We start from the raw sequence: 20,065 nt of genomic DNA, 5'->3' as shown, positions 1-20,065 counted from the left end.
ACATGTCGGACCTCGTTCATGGCTGTCAAGCGATCATCAATTTCTTCTTGTGTATTGTAGTTAGAAATAATGGGAATAAAATTTAAAGGTGTGTCGTTGTAAATAATAAGAGCTAATGTGTATATTTGTAAATAAGCACTTAATGACAACGTGTTCGTGCGAGTATGAGGCCTGGTCTCAGTGTGTACGACTGTCGTTTCGCCAGCGAGTATCGGACATTTAAATTCGGGGGCTAAAGGGGTACGTTTCTAATTGCATTTCCGTCTAAAATCGTGCGAGAATAAACGGAAAAAATGTGGAATATGATGTGCGATGTGATGCCGACAATATCGGAGGACAGCATTAGCCAGAGGAGTTCGCAGTTTTCCGGTGAGGATGCGAATTTCGAACAACTAATGGTGTCTATGCTCGACGAAAGAGACAAGTTGATGGACAGTTTGCGGGAGACACAGGAGCGTCTCGGGGAGACCGAAATAAAATTGACGGAAGTCGAAAAGGAACGGGACTCTCTCCAGAGACAAATAGCAGCAAATTTGCCACAGGTAAGGCTCTGACAGGCGCGGGTTCAACGCCGCTTTTTACTTTTAGGCCCATTATTGATTCTTTTACAATTTCTTTGATCCTAAGGTCCGATTGCCCTAGAATGCCATAGAAACCTTGACAGAAGACCTATTTCCACTCATAGTTACTCTCATCCTAATGTCAGAGACCTCCTCATCTCCAAAGTGGAATGTCCAATGGTCTTTCTTTGACCAATGGGCAATCCCCCATTTAGTCATCTCTCTCCTTATCATGATGTTTCCTTGGTTACCAGAACAGCCACACTTTTCAGTCATACTTAAGTACCTATATGAGGAAATAACAGATGATTATCATAACTTAAACATAAATGCAGATCCTTGATTAAGTATTTTACTATTTGCCATCAAACATCTGACTAACAGATAAATTGACTCCAAACGTACTTCTGATGTTTCAAGTATTTTTTAATGATCACCCATTAGCTTAATTTCCTCAATTGTTGAGCACTTCATGTTTCTTGAGTATTGAAACCTGAAGGGTTCGTGAGTTTATTCCTTAATGACAATGGACAGTTTCGTAATTGCATCCCCAGAGCTCTGGACATCCACTTTTCAAAAATAATAGCATAAAGTGAGGCAAAAGTTAGCATCTAACTGCAGGACAAATAGTGGAGATACTTTTGTGTACATATTTAAGGTACTTTGAGGCATTTCTGAGGTGTTTGGGGGACAAAAAAAAATAGCTATCCCTATCTACTATTAGCTTTTAGCTTAACATGGAACTTAGCTAAAGTAATTTTTCAATTGTGTCACCCAAGGCCCCAAATCCTCAGTTACACCACCGTTGATCTACATCTAGTAATATTTGTCCATTCTAGTTCTATTTTTTGCCCTATTTATTCTTTTTGGGTGAAAATTATTAGATATGTAGAATTACTTGGAGATTATATGTCAGAGGACACATTAAGAGTGTTTTCTAGCATGATATAAGGGAAAGGTGTTTAACTTTCCCTTATATCATAGTTTTCTTGATAGTTTCAAATTGAGTATTCATGTGGTGTCAGTATGAGGTAACGCAATGAAATGAAGAAAATATTCTGAAAATGTGTACATATGAGATTTTTTCTCATTGGTGTGGTGCTGGTACACATTGTTGATGAATCTTTATGCACCATCCAACTCCCTGATAAACTTGAGAGGGCCAGGGAGGTGCCAATCTCGTTATTGTATTAATTTTTAATATTGTTTCATGAAAACAAGCAAGAAATACATCACAAAATATATTGAACCTGTTTGTATAATTTGGAAACTAATAACTTAGCTATAATTCTATCGAAAGCTTTCTTTTTTAATAAAATCATTCTTTCAGCGCTAACATTTCTTTTTTTATTGAAATTGCTTAACAATGGTGATGAAGAAGAGAGGTTGGTTAGGGGCCTCTAAGGGTCTCATTGCAGGGCACTAGCCTCTGCTTTCTTATGTATTTTTCTGTACATTTTAAAAAGTAATTCTAAAAACTACTGAACTTACAGGGCCATTCTCTGTATGATTTAAGGTACGTAGGTCATTCATGCAGTACTGGTCTTATGGGAGGGCAAAGTTAGGCGATGGCCTAGGGCAGCAAACTAAGAAGGGTAGTGGACTTTCCTGGTCAGTTTTTCTTGGGGGCAAGGGAGCAGTAATTAAAAATTTCGCTCGGCGCGCCAGACTGGCTAAAGTCAGTTCTGTATGCCAACATTGTTCTACACGACATATCCCAGCATTCAAATCTGCTATTATTCATTCACGAAAACGTGAAATTAGAACATGAATTTAGTACATATTCAGCCAGTACAATCAATGCAAATGTAACTCTAGATCCATACATTTTGTCACCTACTTTAATGCAAACAATTAGGTACCGCCTCACAAAAGACACATATTCGGTCTATCAATAAATACAGGGAACCAGTCTAGTAAGTTCCTACATTGCTTTATCAAAGCTGAAAATTTACATGGTTTGGAGGTTTCACTGATATTATATGTTTTTTACAAACAGAATCTCTTAAGAGTGTTCCATAGTTCTTCTTCTTGCATATCTGGCTTCTCTTAGTAAACGGATTTCTGAGATTCAGATTTTATTCAATTATAAGAATACTGGTACCGACCTTGGGGGGATTTAGATTAGCTGGTGGACTTTCTTAGGGATAGAGGCAGTGATTGGAAATTTCTGCCAAGGCGCCAGACTTACTAAACCCGGCCCTGTCTAGGCCATAAAGCAAATTTTTCATGTGATATAATGTGTCTCAGATATCCACAAAGATGATAAGTTTCTTCATAATATCCCCATTTGCACTTGCACCCCTCACTCATCACAAGCGTTAGTTATGATCATTACACTGCTCAACATAATCTAGGGACAAAGGCAATTGTTGAGAAATCCTCATATTGAAGAATAGGCCAACATGTTATTCATAGATGAATCTCGGTTTGGATTTCAACTTGATACCCGAAGACAACGCGTTTGACGTGAAACACGACGGTTAGAACGAGAGAAGCATTTTCAGGAAGTCTATAATTTTGAAGGAGTTTCTATGATGCTACGAGGTACTATCATCTTGCATCATCGAACTGAGCTCGTTTGTCACAAACACTGAACCAAGTGCGGTACCGAGACCATGTGCCTGTTATATATAGTAAAAGGTTAAAGTATGTAAATGGTTCAGAATTTAACGAAACTGTACTTTGAAAGAAGAATATTATTTTGCGATGAGACACGTTTTACATATGATTGTTTTCATGTCTTCTACCACTATTAAAAAAAGTGAAATTAATTTCTCCTAAAGAATTTTTTAAAAATCGCATTTGAAAAGCTATACTCCGTTTTGGTAGGTACAGGAATGATAAATTATCTTTTATCTTGAAAACGGCTACTTGAGCCGCAAAGCACTAAGAGGTCTTTTTTATTAAGAATTGATAGAAGATTAAAAAATATATTCTTATTTTAAAAAAGTCAGTGGTGTGCTATTTTTTTCATTAAAAATGTCCCATTGAATGGCCTCACGAACGCCACTGGTGTAGGTGGAAATATTCTGTCTACTCCAAAACACGCACATTTATCCCGTCATAGCGTGTCCCTAATTTCATGTCCGTATCCCAAACCGTTTTTGAAATATTTAAAAAATAAGAAATTTAACACTCTATATTGGAAACGAAGCGATTTCGGACTTAACATTATTCGACCTAAATGTTTGTTTTTATAAGCTTTACATCCCCTCAAAGATTGTCGGTATGTTTATGGAACACCCTGTATAAAGATTATAGCCAAAAGTATGGTTATTCCTTAGATGCTTTTGAGCAGTGTGTACTCGCTTGATGGCTCTTCTGTCGTGGTTCTTTTGACATTAACTTAAATGGCTTAAGAACACACTTCTTCATCCACTCAAGTCAGGCCTGCATGCCCTATCGCTGGCAGCAAATAATGGTTTATTATTATAGCAATTTTGGGTAATTAGTGGTAGTCAAAGGCGAGTATTTTTTACTAATCAGACAAAGTAGACTATTGAATTTTGGGACGTTGATTTTTCCTTCACGATTTCTACTTGATACTTTGGTGTTTCTGATCCAAATGAAGTTAACAAATGGATCAAGGAATGCAGATATTCGGGCTTATTATTAAGCAATTACATTGCCATTGTAATGCAGAAGTAATAGTGGTGGGTTTGTTGAAGCGTGTAAAGCATAATGGGCTCAAATCGAAATTTAATTACATGGATTCCTAGACTACTCTGTTTGCGTTTAGTCAAATGATTTCGTGTGATATTAGTTGTTGGTTGGTCTCTTTTTACGTGAGATTTCAGATCGTTTTAAATTTAGTAGTTTTCTGTTATTGCGAAGATACACCCGAATTCAATGGCTATAATTGTCACAGCTTCTTCAATTAAATTCAAACTAAACATATACTACATAAAATTGTAGATAGTAAGATATTCGTTCTAAGAGCACACGTGGCACCATTGCTCAATCAACCTCGGTGTTAGTGGATTTTTAGTTTGCGGCGCCTTTAACAGATGGCGTCACTGATATTATTTCCTTTCATGCATCTATGCCTTTAGCTAATCTGTTGCCGACCTAAAATCAAATTTTTGAAATTTTGGCTTCAGCTTGAATTAGTTATTTAGTGAATTAATCATCACGGTTTTTGGGTTAATTACACGTTTTAATCTAGAGGTGTTGACGTCTGATTTATTATTCATGAAAATTAGATAGACAGACAGATTGTCTCGTCACTATTTAATAAAGAATTCAATAAAAAAAAACCACCACAAACACCCTTATTGGTTTAAATTCAACACCTTAATTTTTAATCAATATACAGTGAATCACATTCAAAATCGTGCACTCATTTAAATTATATGTATTTTTATTAAAATCATAAACCTTTAAATAAACAATGCTTATTTTCATGACTATTGATAACCTTTTGATTGTGTTTTTAAAAGTATCAATTAAATCCATAAACATCAAGTTACCTTCCACAAAAAAAATGTTATCACTCGCTTTTGTTAGCTCTCAATCAAAATCGTGCAGTTGGTCTGTTCGGTGATTAAGTTATAGGTATTTTTGTTGTACTTACAAATTCAATTAAATTAGTTTATTAAGTGCCAATCGTTGAGAATTTTGTTCAAAATTTGTTAAGAAAATCTAAATAATGAGTGGAAAAAAGCAAACGATCATCGAAGAAAGAAAGCTTGTAATTTTTCATTATAATCAAGGCAAAAGTCAAAGAAAAATTGCCGACATACTTAACAAGAGCAATACTATTGTTCAGTCAATAATAGAACGGTACAAAAAGTTTAATCGCATATCCAATAAGGCCCGAATCAGCCATAAAAAGAAGTTAACAGCGCAAGATGAACGTTGGATATTGAGACAAGTCAAATATAATCCAAAAATGAGTGCTCCTAAACTTGTAACTGACATTGAAATTAATTTAAACAAAGCGGTAAGTGCGGAAACTGTTCGTAAAGTTTTACGAAAAAATGGCTATAATGGCCGAATAGCAAGAAAGAAGCCTTATGTTAGTGAGAAAAATCGGAAGCTACGTTTAGAATTCGCTAAAAAGTATATGCATAAAGACTATGAGTTTTGGAAACACGTTATCTTTACTGACGAAAGCAAATTTAACGTATTTAGATCGGATGGTAAAGTTATGGTATGGTATTTAACGAAGAACTGAAAAAGGAAAATTTTCGCTCAACAATCAAACATGGGGGCGGATCGCTAATGGTGTGGGGTTGTGTAGGTGCTTTAGGTGTTGGCAACCTCCATTTTATAGAAGGAAATATGGATAAATTCGGGTACTTGAACATTTTAAAGCTAAATTTTAAACTAAGTGCTAAAAAATTAGGAATACCAGGAACATTTCATTTTAATTAAGATAACGACTCGAAGTACAGCGCCTATATTGTTAAAGAGTGGTTGTTATATAATTGCTCACACGTCATAAAAACACCTCCACAATCTCCCGACTTGAATGTTATAGAAAATGTATGGAATGAACTGGATCAGCGAGCTCGCAAACATATTTCTAATAGAAGTAACTTGAGGAAAGCTTTAGAAGAAGAGTGGACTAAAATTAATGCAAGCTTTACAGAGAAATTAATTAGATCGATGCCTAATAGGCTAAGAGCTGTTGAAAATAATAAGGGTTGTCCAACGAAATATTAACGCAAACATTAAACGATAAAAATGACTAATTTTTAATAAACGTTTTGAAGTGCACGATTTTTAGTGCGACTATTTTTTGGCAACAAATTGATAAAATATTTAATTTTTGAATTTCTATAATTTTGCTTGATAAAATATTCATAAAGTGGTCTAATTAGAGATTTATCTGCAATCTAGTAATAAAAAAGGTAAAGGTATTTCGCAGTTTATTGCTTTAATCTATTAAAGTTCTTATACCGATGGACAGCACGATTTTAAATGAGACTCACTGTAAAGGATGGTCACAAAAAAAATCAAGCAGGCATTACAATATGAGAGGCGTATCTGGGCTCAGTTCATCTGTTCCTCAAATGTTTGATGACGTAAATTGCTTAATCAAAGTTCTACGTTTACACTTCACGGCCTACTGCGTGTTTTTTTTTAAATGATCACTCGTTATTAAATTCCGAAATTGCGCAAAGACATGAAAAGTTTCCGCATATTTTTGCATTTTTTAAATCTAATTAAATGCTTTTTCGTTGCAGGTAAGAATGAAATAAGGCCAAGTTGATGCAGTATACGCGGAAGGCACCGCGGAATTTAAAACACTTAAATTTTGAGCCGGGGACGTAATATTAAAGCGGTAAGTCTTTGGATTGAACACGTTCGCCCTATTGAATATGCATTGGTAGGATTTGTCTTGTTTTGGCCTTAGTGAGTAAAAGCGCCCCTAAAAGCTATAAGAAGGAGAGATCGGTAGGTACCCAAAATTAGTGCAAGAAAATACCATTTACGTGGGAATACGTCCAAAAAACAGAAATTTTGACTATTACGATATTTATGGCTTGCCAAATGTTGAAAAATTTTTCTGTATATGATGCGCTCATGAAACTACACGAAAATCGGCACTTTTCGATACCCTTGACCAGTTATTAAGAAACTTCTCCTTTAATTCATAACCTGGAAAAAGTAGACCTAAAGTAGAGCTTATTACTTCCGCGCGGCATACAAACGACGTGATTTCGTATGAATAAATCTCCGACCTCGGGTACAGTTTAGGGCCATCTATTAAAATAAACTTTTACGAGCATCCTGCAAAATTACGACCAAAAAATTATTAAAGTTGTTCTAATAAAAGTCCCTTCTTAAATCCCCGAGTAAGGGGTATTGTAAGTGTGGAGTTTGTTGAAAAATAATCAGGAGTTCTGGGGCAAAAATAGCTCAGATTTCCAGGAAAATCGAAACAGTCCAAATTACCTCAATTACTCTTCTAACGAGGAAATCTAGGGATCTTTCCTGAGTTTACAGAAGGGGATTAAACCTGGGGAGTACAACAAAATTATAAACTTCTACAAATGCAAAAAGCATATCCAATTTAAGCGGCTCAGCGTTGTGCTCTGGTCCAGTTCACGAACATGTCCTTTTAGCCTTTTTTTGTCGCTTTTCGCCATCTAAATGTAAAGTAGGTGCTACCGGCTTTTGGTCCCGATATATGCTTAGCGCGACACACATTTTTCATTTTTTTCCCGCAAACAACTACATGTTTATGTGGAGCAGGGTGAATAATATATCTCGGGATATGTTACAGCCAGGAAAGAAAACCACTCATGGCCCAATTTCGAAGCAATTCTTGGTCGGAAGTTTCACTACCGTATCTCGGTTTGTTATCTCAAACAATTTTAGTCTCAATAGGAGGGTGTGTGACTGTCCATTGGGAAATTTTGTGACCGCAAACTTTACTTGGATAGTTCCGTGTACTTCAGATCGGAAAAACAAAGAAAACATTAGACCCTTATTGCCTTTCAGAATCAATTTGGCTGGAGAAACGTGCATGGAACAGGTGCGCCCTATAATTTATCACGCCCGATTGTATTCTAATTAATTACTCCGTAATAGGCCTATTGGCAGCTGTGAGTAGCTTCTCGAGTAATGTCTTAACTTCCGAAATGCAAATGGATCGAATTTGGGGGAATTTTGAGAAAAAATTTTATTTTAACCATCGCGAAATGAAGGTGCCTTTGTATAATATGGATTAAATGGTGAATGCGTTAGTTACATTTTAAATTGAGATGGAAGTCAATTTTGCTTATAAGTTTTGGATTATATAGTGAATGACCTATATTTTAGCAAGGGAGTAAAAAATCATTGTGATTTTCAATTTTCAAGGATTGAGAGATTTAGAAGAATCAATGGCTAAACAGTTAATCTGACCTAACCGAATAAAATTTATAGATATTTTGCCCACAGGATGTCTAGTATCGTGAAAAAAATTTGTTAAGATGTTTTTTTTTTACAGTTATGTACTTTTTAAGCATTGGTTTTCAACCTTAATAAACCACACGATACTAGTAAGATGTCACAGGTGTAATGCACTATAGAAATGGTAAAAGGAAATTTACATCGGCGCCCTTGGAAATTTTCCTTTAGAGCTCTATCACGGATTAAAGTGTATTTTTCTCGAGACGAAAGTACACATCAAACAAAACCCCAAATCCAATCAGTGGTGTTCTCACGGGGCCGGTTATCGATAACCGTCTCCCTACTATATTTCCGACCTTTAGCGTTCTATAAATCTTGTCGGAAAGTATATTAGCCCCGATATTACCCTTTGCTCCCTCAGCCCGTCCGTCCGGCCCCTCGAGGTTCAAAGGGCTCTTGTTTTCCATCAAAAATTTCCTCGGCGTTTTCATTTCGTCCAGCCCCGCGGGCAAATTGGGAAAGCGAGAAAAAAGCTCTCGGCGGGCGAAACCGGACAAACGGGAGAAATGTTCGCGTTAAACGACGGGGAGCGAATAACCTGTCTGCAACTTAAAACCTTTGAAAAAGAGCCTGCAAATTTGATCAAACAATATGGCCTTGATGGAAAGCTCTCTGCGGACCAAAAGACCCAAAGCGTCTAGCCAGTTAAATCATGTTTCCTGCGGGGAGACCCTGAAATGTTTTTCGGTCTCTTCGTCTGTCACATACATCATACGTTGTGGGTAAATATTTTTGAGAGCTTATTACTTAGGCTTCCAGACGATGACCAAGGAATGGAGAAATATTATACCATCAGTTTCGAACCGATATTGATATTCCACCGCCATGTTGAAACGCAAAACTTTGTTTAGAAAATGATGAAAGTTGCGAGTCAATGCATAAGTTGAAAACCCGAATCTCTGGAAGTTAACACAGAACGCGGCCAGATTCTGGAAGAAGTTTGATGAGTTTCATCAAACGTGAAATGGTGCGCAAAGTTTGAGACTTAACTTCCTGCATATGGAATATATTAAGTTTTACAAGTAAAACATGAAACTTCTAGATGGCTAAGTACCTAACACCCTCTTACATCCAGGTGCGTTAGCAAATTAACTTAAGGGTACAAATCTAGCCCTCAGTTTGGGGGCAGCGCAGACCCCGAGATAAGGCGCTCGTCTCCAGACCTTTCTGAGGTCATAGTTAATCATCGAGATTAAGCTCAATTAAGGGCTTTTATATCTCGCGAGTCCGTTGTAGTTCAAGGCTTACCGGAGGCTTATTGAAATCCTTATTTCTGTTAGAGATTAGAGCTATATTTGCTAATTGGGAAATTTATTAGGGGGTTACGACGCTTAGATATAAATTAATAATTATTGACCAACGAATAGCGATTCTATTGTTTTATATTATAAGAAAATGAGCATTTAAGGCTTTTCCGTACGATATGTAATTAATTATGTAATAAAATATGCAAATTTTTCAATGGGAAGTATGTGGCGCCATCTATTAATAAGCAATGTTATTTTCTTTCTACCGATCACGAGTCGAGGTTAAAATGGTTCCTTCACCAAATTGGTAAGAAAAGACAAATAATTCAAATTCAAAATTTTGTTAATCCATATGGCCAAATTAAATTATGAAAATATGTATCAAAGTGGCTCCATATCTTAGAAGTTTAATTGAATTACAAATGTAAATTGAATCTTCCGGCAATTCGTGGCAACGCGAGTTTCAGCTATCCAAAGAAATCTGGTAGCCAATAACATTAATTTTCCGGTGGTATCGTTTCAAAGTTTGGCGGCGAGATAAAAGAATGATGAATAATTAGTCTGGCCCAGATTTATGCACATTACACGACGCTGGAAACCCGTCTGGCACGTGCGCCTGGATGCGTCGTCGGGACGCCGGGACGCGTTTCCCGGTAAGTCGCCGGTAAGTCACCGCGAGGAACGGACGCGAATTTCCGCGGTTTTCCCGAGATTTTTGACGTCACCATGTGTGACTCGTTTACCCTTAAAAGTTCCGAGTTTTAAACCTTTACTAATTTCTGTGCAAGAACTTATTATATTTTTGAGGTTTTAGTGTCTTCTCTGGAGCTATAGCGGTCTCAGGTTTTTCCCATTAGTGTAAGATTTTTCCGAAGGGTTTTCCTGAATTTCCAAAATCAATTGTAAATACCTCCTAATGCATCTGACAGCTCTATTGTAGCAAAGTCTACCTGTAAACTTAATCGCCTCAGACTCAGGATGTTCTCGGCCATTAATCTTCTTTCTAATGAGTGATGAATATAGCGGGGGAGTAAGGGGGTGGTTTTGGATACATAAAGTCATCATTGTTATTGAAAGCTCTCGGGAGAGCAGTTAGGGCTTAACTCATTGTACGTGGTCTCGTGTTCTGACCTCGCACACCATTAATCACGTTTTCTTTTCCGTCAGATTTCTCAGTACGTACTCGAATCCTAAAAAAACCCTCGTTTGGGAGTTTGGAGGTGGAAAGTATACAGGGTGTCCCAGATAAGGATGAACAGCATGGGGATCTTGGAAACGGTAATAGATACAAAATGGTTTAAATTGGGAAAAAGTTGGGCAATTTAAAGCAAATTAATAATCTGTTTTTATATCGACGAAATTCCGAATGGTTACGAAGATATCCGGAAAAAAACGAATTTGGCGGTTTTCGTTTTTTGCAAATAACTCTTATACGGTTATAGTTAGAGGAATAAAAGTTTTACATTATTAAAGCACTTTTTTGAGAACTGTTTAGCAGTGTTGCCAGTTTTCTTGTTACATCCTTACTTTCGGAGAAAAATGAGTAAACTTTTGATTTTCATATGGGCGTGATATCAATTATTTATATTTTCAAAATCGTCATAAAATTCCCTTTTCAGCCATGCATTACATTTAATATTTTTCTCAGAAACTCTATGAGTTATAGCCATTAAAGCATTTTTTGATAAGCATACCTATGCCTGGAAAATAATGGTGGTTTATTTGAACATTTGTTATAATTTGAGATTTTGATTCGATCCAAGTTTAGCCGCATTGTTGTTATTAAATACATAATTTGAAACAATTATTTTTTTAATTTTAGGGTGATACCAGTAATATATTTATACTTTTAAATAATGTTGACGTTTCCACAGCATTCATTTATTTAATGTGCACCATTACTATAAGTCAAAATCATGGCCTACTTATCAAAAAATGCTTTAATGGCTATAACTCATAGAGTTTCTGAGAAAAATATTAAATGTAATGCATGGCTGAAAAGGGAATTTTATGACGATTTTGAAAATATAAATAATTGATATCACGCCCATATGAAAATCAAAAGTTTACTCATTTTTCTCCGAAAGTAAGGATGTAACAAGAAAACTGGCAACACTGCTAAACAGTTCTCAAAAAAGTGCTTTAATAATGTAAAACTTTTATTCCTCTAACTATAACCGTATAAGAGTTATTTGCAAAAAACGAAAACCGCCAAATTCGTTTTTTTCCGGATATCTTCGTAACCATTCGGAATTTCGTCGATATAAAAACAGATTATTAATTTGCTTTAAATTGCCTAACTTTTTCCCAATTTAAACCATTTTGTATCTATTACCGTTTCCGAGATCCCCATGCTGTTCATCCTTATCTGGGACACCCTGTATAGGCAAATCCTGCGTATAAATATTTATTTACGCGAACATATGGAGACCATTTTTTCATGTAACTTCAAGCGCTGAGAGGGTCGTATATCAGGGGGTTCATAAAGTCAAGTCAGGACAAACTTATGGCGGTCTTTGGGGATGTTGTTGAGGGAAATGCGTCGAGGTGCGTGAGAACTTAGTATACATACCTAGTTAGAATTGATTTGAGTTTTTAAATAATTGAGAACTACAATAGTAGAATAGGGGTAACAAACATTGTTAGAGACGCATAGTATGAAGTACGTAATGAATGTAGGAACAAGATTAAGAAGGGAAGTAAAAAAATCTAATAAGAGGGTATAAAGTAGATGGTAGTTTAAATTGTTAGTACATGCAGCATGTGTTAGGTACGTATAGAATTTAAAAAATCTATTACAAGTACAAAGTGAATTAAGAGGCCACCTTCATTCGATAAAAGTGGTTTATATGCGTTAATTCCATTAAGACCATCCATCCATTGGCCGTTAATTGATTTTTTTTAGTTCCTTTGTGTATTAATTCCGAACCAGCGGACATTTTAGCATGTTAGTTATGAGTGGTTTGTAGATTGCCACAACTCTTTTTATATAGAACCTGAAGTCAGTGAATAAAAAGAATGATCCCCTATAGGTAATAAATTTTTTTGATCGTGCTTTTAGAATTTTGAATAAAGTTGGGTAAAAAGGCGTAAAAAAAGATTGGAGGCGCCGGGTATCGATCCCGGTACCTCTCGCATGCTAAGCGAGCGCTCTACCATCTGAGCTACGCCCCCTATATATGTTACCAGTTTTTGTCTTATTTAATGGTTGCATTGACCCAGATATTGTTTAAAAAATGTCAGCATGTAAGCAATGTCAATACAACCGGTATAATTACACGTAAGGCGAGTCAACGCTCTCTTTTAGCGGGCGTAGTTACGATGTGGTTACGTTGTGTAATTCACCGGTTAACCTATTTTCGCTCAGAAAACTAATTAAGGACTGAAAGTAAAAAACATGTTCGAAAATCAAAATTCTCAAAAAAAATGCTAAAAATTTGTTAGAAAACACAAAGTTGTCAAAGAAATTCTCGAGATAACGAATTGTAAGGTCATAGTTAATTATTGAGATTGGATCCAATAAAGGGCTTTTATAGCTCGCAAAACTCTTGTCGATTGGGACCTACAGGAGGTTTATTGAAATTATTATTTCTATTAGGAATTACGGTCATATTTGTTCATTGAGAAGTGTATTAAGAGGTTCTGCCAATAGGATGATAAATTAACAATTTTTGACTTCATAATCATATATGGTATCTGGTTGCTGACATAAAATATTCTGTTGCTTGTGTTTCGTGAAGATTATTGAGTCAATTTGTTTGTGGTGTCATTAATTCCATGGATGGATCGTTTGTTCAGAAGACATACAGGGTATTTCAAATTCGATCCTCACCATTGGGATCTCGGAAACTAGAGGAGATACGAAAAAGTTTAAATGGGGACAAAGTTGCGCAATCTAGTGCTTGATCGAATACCGTTTTCAAAATTTTAATTTTCCGAGTACTTCCGAAGATATCCAAGAAAAACTAAAAATAGGAGAATCAATTGTTTTTTTTTTAGCATTACTTGATAAAGAAGGTTAAATCCGTAAGCACATTTTCATTGCCACTTTTTCTCAGCTACACAATGACATATTCAAATTTGCGATCCGACGTTTCGTCTTTCGGCTACCATCATCAACTTTATTTTTTCTTATGGGCGCCATATTGGATTTTTCGACAAAAAAATAGTGCGTTTCATTCTGAATTCATTGATATAGAACTTCTTATAATTTACTTTTTTAAAAATCGAAATATTTAAATAAAAAGAAATATTACATAGTTGGCCTTGACTCCATCGAAAGACTTTCTTTTGTTCGCACTATATGACAGAACTTCTCAAACGAATTTAGAGCGTGTGCAGATTTCCAATGAAAATGAGTTTCCGAAGTGAAGAAAAACGAAATATGTTAAGACTTTATTACAAATTTGATAGGAACAGTACGAAAACAGCTCAAATGTATTTTGAGTTATATCCGGAAAGACAACAACCGCATAGAACATTATGTAAAACTTTGGACGAACATTTAGCTGAGTTTGGTACTTTTAAAAAACCTAGGATGAAGTATGGAAGCAGAATGGAAGAAGATACTAGAAATAACTTACTGGCAGAGACAAAACTAAATTATTATTAAAAGTTACAAGTGCTCAAATTGACGACCTTCCTCTTGCATACATAAACGAACACGTCTATTTAAATTAGTGACAGCCCTAATAATATTTCTCCTTCTGATTGCTCTACATTGTGTAATGATGTTTTCCCTAAGTTCTTCTATTGTGTTATAATCTCGATTCTTATATATTCTATTTTTCAAAGTTCCCCACAAAAAAGTATCCAAAACTGTAAGGTCGGGGGACCTTGCCGGCCATCTTACCGGCCCCGAATTTCCTATCCACCTATGTGGAATTCTATGATTTAAATAGTTACAAACGGCCCTAGTATTATGTGGAGGGGCCCCGTCATGCTGAAACCAGTATCTATTGTGATTGGCAAGGGGCAACGTATCGACATAATCTTCAAATTGTGTTGTCAAGAACTGTAGATATGTTTCACCGTTTAAGGTTCCGTTGAAAAAATAAGGTCCGAGTATTTGATCGTTACAAATTCCAGCCCATACATTTAAACAAAAGCGAACTTGTGGTCTAATTTCTCTAAAGTATCTAGGGTTATTTTGACTCCAAATATGTTCATTATTTCTATTAAATACACCACAATTTGAAAAAGTATTTTCATCGGTCCAAATAATGCTTTTTAAAAAATCTTGAGGATCATTCTTATTTGAGAGCCAATTCCAAAACAACATTCTTCTCTCAAGGTCACCAGGATGTAGTTTATGGGAAATGTGTATTTTATAACATTTCAAACCACTTTCTTTGAATGCTCTCCAAGCGCTAGTATGTGGCACATTCATATTTAACGAAACTTGATAAGTTGATTGTGGAGGATTTGCATTTATTTAAAACAAGCAAGAAAATGTTATATTTTTTTTAATATGAAATTTAGTTATACCTCTGCTAGTAGGTTATTTCTAGTATCTTCTTCCATTCTGCTTCCATACTTCATCCTAGGTTTTTCAAAAGCACCAAACTCAGCTAAATGTTCGTCCAAAGTTTTAAATAATGTTCTATGCGGCTATTGCCTTTCCGGATATAACTCAAAATACATTTGAGCTGTTTTCGTACTGTTCCTATCAAATTTGTAATAAAGTCTTAACATATCTCGTTTTTCTTCACTTTGGAAACTCATTTTCATTGGAAATCTGCCCTAAATTCGCTTGAGAAGTTTTGTCATATAGTGCGAACAAAAGAAAGTCTTTCGATGGAGTCAAGGCCAACTATGTAATATTTCTTTTTATTTAAATAATTCGACTTTTAAAAAAGTAAATTATAAGAAGTTCTATATCAATGAATTCAGAATGAAACGCACTATTTTTTTGTCGAAAAATCCAATATGGCGCCCATAAGAAAAAATAAAGTTGATGATGGTAGCCGAAAGACGAAACGTCGGATCGCAAATTTGAATATGTCATTGTGTAGCTGAGAAAAAGTGACAATGAAAATGTGCTTACGGATTTAACCTTCCTTGTCAAATAACGCTAAAAAAAATAAAAATTGATTCTCCTATGTTTAGTTTTTCTCGGATATCTTCGGAAGTACTCGGAAAATTAAAATTTTGAAAACGGTATTCGATCAAGCACTAGATTGCGCAACTTTGCCCCCATTTAAACTTTTTCGTATCTCCTCTAGTTTCCGAGATCCCAATGGTGAGGGTCGAATTTGAAATACCCTGTATATGATTATGGTGTAATTTTATGTAAAATACTTATATGAATTTTTCAGGAATAAGTTGCTATATATCAAGAGATTCCGATAAAATTTTCGTATAGTTAATTTTTTAATTTTAAATTCTTAACTCATTTAACACACAACATAATTTTTTTCACTCTATCTTAAAGTAAAAATTTTTAAAAAACTTGGAGGCGCCGGGTATCGATCCCGGTACCTCTCGCATGCTAAGCGAGCGCTCTACCATCTGAGCTACGCCCCCCATGATCATTGCGTGATAATATTAAAATGTATTATACTCAAACCACGTATTGACACACTTTCAATAACTATCAACATACTAAATTTACAAGAACTGCTTAATGTACGGCGATAGGTGTGGCAACCTTACACTTGACCAGTGTGTAAGACCGAAGGCTGATTCAAACAGTCCAGTAATATTAACTTTTATTATATTATTATGCTTTATTGCATCAATAATTTAGGTTCGTTAATATGTATGAAGGAACAAGAATTTCTTTGCAAATCCAAAAATACCATCTATATTTTGCACAATTTGCAATACAAAAAACTATTTTTAGAGTCTACATATGTCCATTTCGACGTCCATTCGAACGTTCGCTCGCGCTACATAATCTCACGATTTACCCTCGACCAATCCAGTAAAGGCTTCTACGGATGTACATAAGTAAATTGGGCAGTAATACAAATTTTCTGGTACTTGCTCGTTTTATGTATATAACAATAATTTCCAAATTAAAAAGCCTCCGTTCCAGAAAACTAAACGCCGTATTCAGCGAGTGCATCCAGGTAAAACAGAATAGAATTTCCCCTGCAATACCAATTGTAAGCTCGTGTTGAAATTTCGCGTTCCTATATATCATCCCCCTTTTGCGACAGCAATTGCCTTATATGCAAACTAGTTCGCTTGTAGGTCAATAATTTAAGCCGGTTATGGCGACTTTCGTTATTAGCTTTCTTTGAATTGAATTTGCGGAAAGTTTCATCTAATGCTATTTCCCTACCAAGCAACAATTTAGTCCTCAAATTCTCTCTTCATAGTGTTGGCGCAGCCTGCTGCAACACTAAATAATTCCAGTTGCCCGACAGAAAATCCTCACCATAAACTGACTTGTTTTGCCCCTTTTTTCCCGGGCCCTTAATCAATTTATCCTGTTATTAAATTTCCTCATGAATTCCTATTAGAGAGACTGTAGAACGCTGCAGCTCCTTTGAGACGTCTTTCTATGCAGATGATTGTTCTTTAAGTCGGTCAAAATGTTCTTCTCGTTGAACAATAACCTCAACAATCATGCTACCAGTGCGTTGTACGGGAATGTGAATAATAATAATAATAATAATAATGTTAATGGTAATAACCCGTTCCATAATGCTCTACCTACACCCTCTCCTTCGGCATCCCCGAGCACTCCTGGAACGGTTCCGGGGGGTAATAATGGGTATCGGTTACTGTCAGCTCAAGGGATGGAAACGTTGCAGGCGTTTCTTAGAGAGCACGGGAACGAGTGTATTAAACAGTTTCTAAAGGTAAGTTGCATTTATTTTATATTAACGGCTTTGAGATATCTTGTTTCCTCTTACTTGTTAAAAGTATTCTGCCACATGACTTTATAATATGAGCAAAAGTGAAGCATTTCTTATGGTTCTTCAATCAGATATTGAGGGGGTGACTGGGAAACGAATAAATGACGGTAAAGTGAAAGAAAAATCTATTTATCCTTTTCTGTCACCAATTCGGTCCCAGTTCCATTTGCCCAAGTTATATCTGCTTACATTAGTAATCAGGCTTTCAGACACTTTGATAAAATAAGAAAGATTGTTTGACTAGAAATTTTTATAAGGAAATTAGTCTGTGGGTTCGTTCAAAAATCAACCCCACATACAAGATGTTCTATATGAACAATTTGAATTCGAATATCTTAAACTGAACGAAAATTGTTTTCAAAAATTCGATCTTCATGAAAACCTAAATTACTTGAAAACGGATAATGATCACTATACATATGTAGAGAAATGTATTAAGGTGCTGTCCCTTGTGATTTATAGTTTAATATAAAGTATATTAATACACAATTATTATATATTTTACGTCTGATATGTCGTTATGTAGAAAACTTTTACAGTACTTGGTATACAATTGATTTTTATTTTCTAAATTTAGTATAATTAATCGCTAGTTGCACATTGGTTATGTGCTTCAAAAATACGTGATAATCATTGGCATGGTATGATTTTACAGGCATGAAAAACGTTGGAAAAATTGATTAGGTTTTTCTATAGATTTTACTTATCTGAATTCCTATTTGATATGCCTCTGTTTATCCCAGAATTGATTTGAGAATTTAACAAAAAAATGCCTCTCCATCATTTTGATAAAATTGTTTTTGCATACAAATCCATAATTTTATCCTTTTAAAGCCAAAATATGCAAAAAAGTGGAGGCGCCGGGTATCGATCCCGGTACCTCTCGCATGCTAAGCGAGCGCTCTACCATCTGAGCTACGCCCCCATGGTATGCTAAAGTTTTAAACTAATTAATTATTCGTCTAAAATAATTGACCTGGTTTGAACGAGACACCGACCTTCAGGCGATGCTTCTGATTTAATAATAACAAAGCGCAGCGAGTAAACTGAACTGCAATCAGCTCAAAACTTTCCAAAATACCTGGTAAAGATTTTACATGTAACTTCTAACCACTCATTAACGCAATTTTCCTGATTATTTCCAGACAACACGAAGGTCATTAACGTTTTTGATATAAACTATAAGAGAATCGTGCAAACGGAACAAAAACAATTTGGTCTGTTTTGTCTTTCTTAATGGATGTTCTCGTCGCATACCAAGCTTTAGTTAGCAAATAGGTGATTTTTGAATTATTTAATGCAAATAATTTTTTTAACACAACTTTATCTTCTCCGTCTTATCTTTCCTCCTACAGAGAAGAAAATCGACCTTGTATACTATAAACTCTTATTATCTCCATCAGCGTTGATTATCCTTATAAGATTAAAATCATCCAAAACGATTCTGTTTTATTTAAATTAGCTTGATCTAAGCTACACCTACTTCCAATCTTCCCATACATAGGTATAGGGTTTTGAGGCGGGTAAATTATTCCTCAAGCATCAAGTGTATGAAAGAGTGCTCATGTATTATTAAGGGTTCCATCTCCGAGTTGACGTTGAATTTGAAAACCACCCAGGAGGAGAATATTTGATATTGGAATGTAGCAGAGTTTATATCTAACTAATTAACAGGGTCATTTATCATATCAAGCTGAGTTTAGCTGGCTATGTAATCGGCGCGAAATTGAAATTAGATGGCTTATTATAATTACCTGATGCAAACCAGACCGGAACGTTCCAAATCATTACCCTAATACGAATTTAAATGACTTTATTACCCTGATATTAGTATAGAATATAATGAGGTTTATGATGAAATAGTGGAAAAATCGTCAAAAAACTTACTACAATGCAATATCGCAAAATATACAAAACTTTAGTTTCTGTTTAGCAGAATAAGGCTTTATACGTGACTTCCTAGCTTGAAACTTTAGATAATACTTCCTTTTCCTTTTTTGCTTTGTATATACTACACGAAGTTGCTCGGACATTATTTTGCATAATGAGACTATATGGCTCTCTCTTGTATTGGTTCAGAGCTTGCACTTCCGTATTACTGAATGGGATTGCCCCTAAAACAAATTGATGCATGTTCGCTTAAACTCAAACCAACAACTGTCGTATTAACAAATTCTTCTCGCACAACATTTGCAACGAAAAAGCAAAAACGTCTTTGTCTCCTAATTGCTTCTTAGATAAAAGAACACTCTTTCCTAAAAGGCTTTTGTAATGAAATTCTTTGCTTTTATTTCCGAAAAAAAATCTTAGCTCCATTTACAGGGACCTAAATTACTCGAGTGAGTGCCGAGACAAATTTTCCGTTTCGGGTAATTTACGAGCAGTGGCTCCATCTCTGTTATGCGGTCGCATTAAAACTTCTTCCTTCGTTAGATTTAATGTCGGCAAACATAAGAAACTTAACTTCCTAGGGTGAAGTTTC

The 20,065-nt window shown here is 35.5% G+C and overlaps 1 protein-coding gene and 3 non-coding genes across 14 annotated transcripts in view; 1 reads left to right on the top strand and 3 right to left on the bottom strand.

The window, feature by feature from the left end:
• The first annotated feature begins 12 nt into the window (after positions 1-12).
• Liprin-alpha (PTPRF interacting protein alpha) overlaps positions 13-20,065 on the top strand; it is a 50,292-nt gene continuing 30,239 nt past the window's right edge. For 3 of the 11 annotated variants that reach the window (XM_066395618.1, XM_066395614.1, XM_066395580.1), the window contains exon 1: positions 13-542. In XM_066395618.1, coding sequence (XP_066251715.1) covers positions 294-542 — 249 coding nt within the window. In that variant the 5' untranslated portion in view covers positions 13-293. Of the gene's footprint in view, positions 543-17,201; positions 17,527-20,065 lie in introns of those variants that run through there. The other 8 variants (XM_066395577.1, XM_066395587.1, XM_066395572.1 and 5 more) reach the window with 4 other exon arrangements.
• TRNAA-AGC (transfer RNA alanine (anticodon AGC)) lies at positions 12,817-12,889 on the bottom strand. The gene has a single exon. It is a non-coding gene; the product is annotated as a tRNA-Ala (tRNA).
• On the bottom strand, positions 16,168-16,240 carry TRNAA-AGC (transfer RNA alanine (anticodon AGC)). Its single transcript has one exon. It is a non-coding gene; the product is annotated as a tRNA-Ala (tRNA).
• TRNAA-AGC (transfer RNA alanine (anticodon AGC)) lies at positions 18,436-18,508 on the bottom strand. Its single transcript has one exon. It is a non-coding gene; the product is annotated as a tRNA-Ala (tRNA).

The sequence above is a fragment of the Euwallacea similis genome, chromosome 1 (genome assembly GCF_039881205.1).
Source record: "Euwallacea similis isolate ESF13 chromosome 1, ESF131.1, whole genome shotgun sequence".
Taxonomy (NCBI): Eukaryota; Metazoa; Arthropoda; class Insecta; order Coleoptera; family Curculionidae; genus Euwallacea; species Euwallacea similis.
Note: the sequence above shows the minus strand (reverse complement) of the source record. Positions and strands in the feature narration are given on the sequence as shown.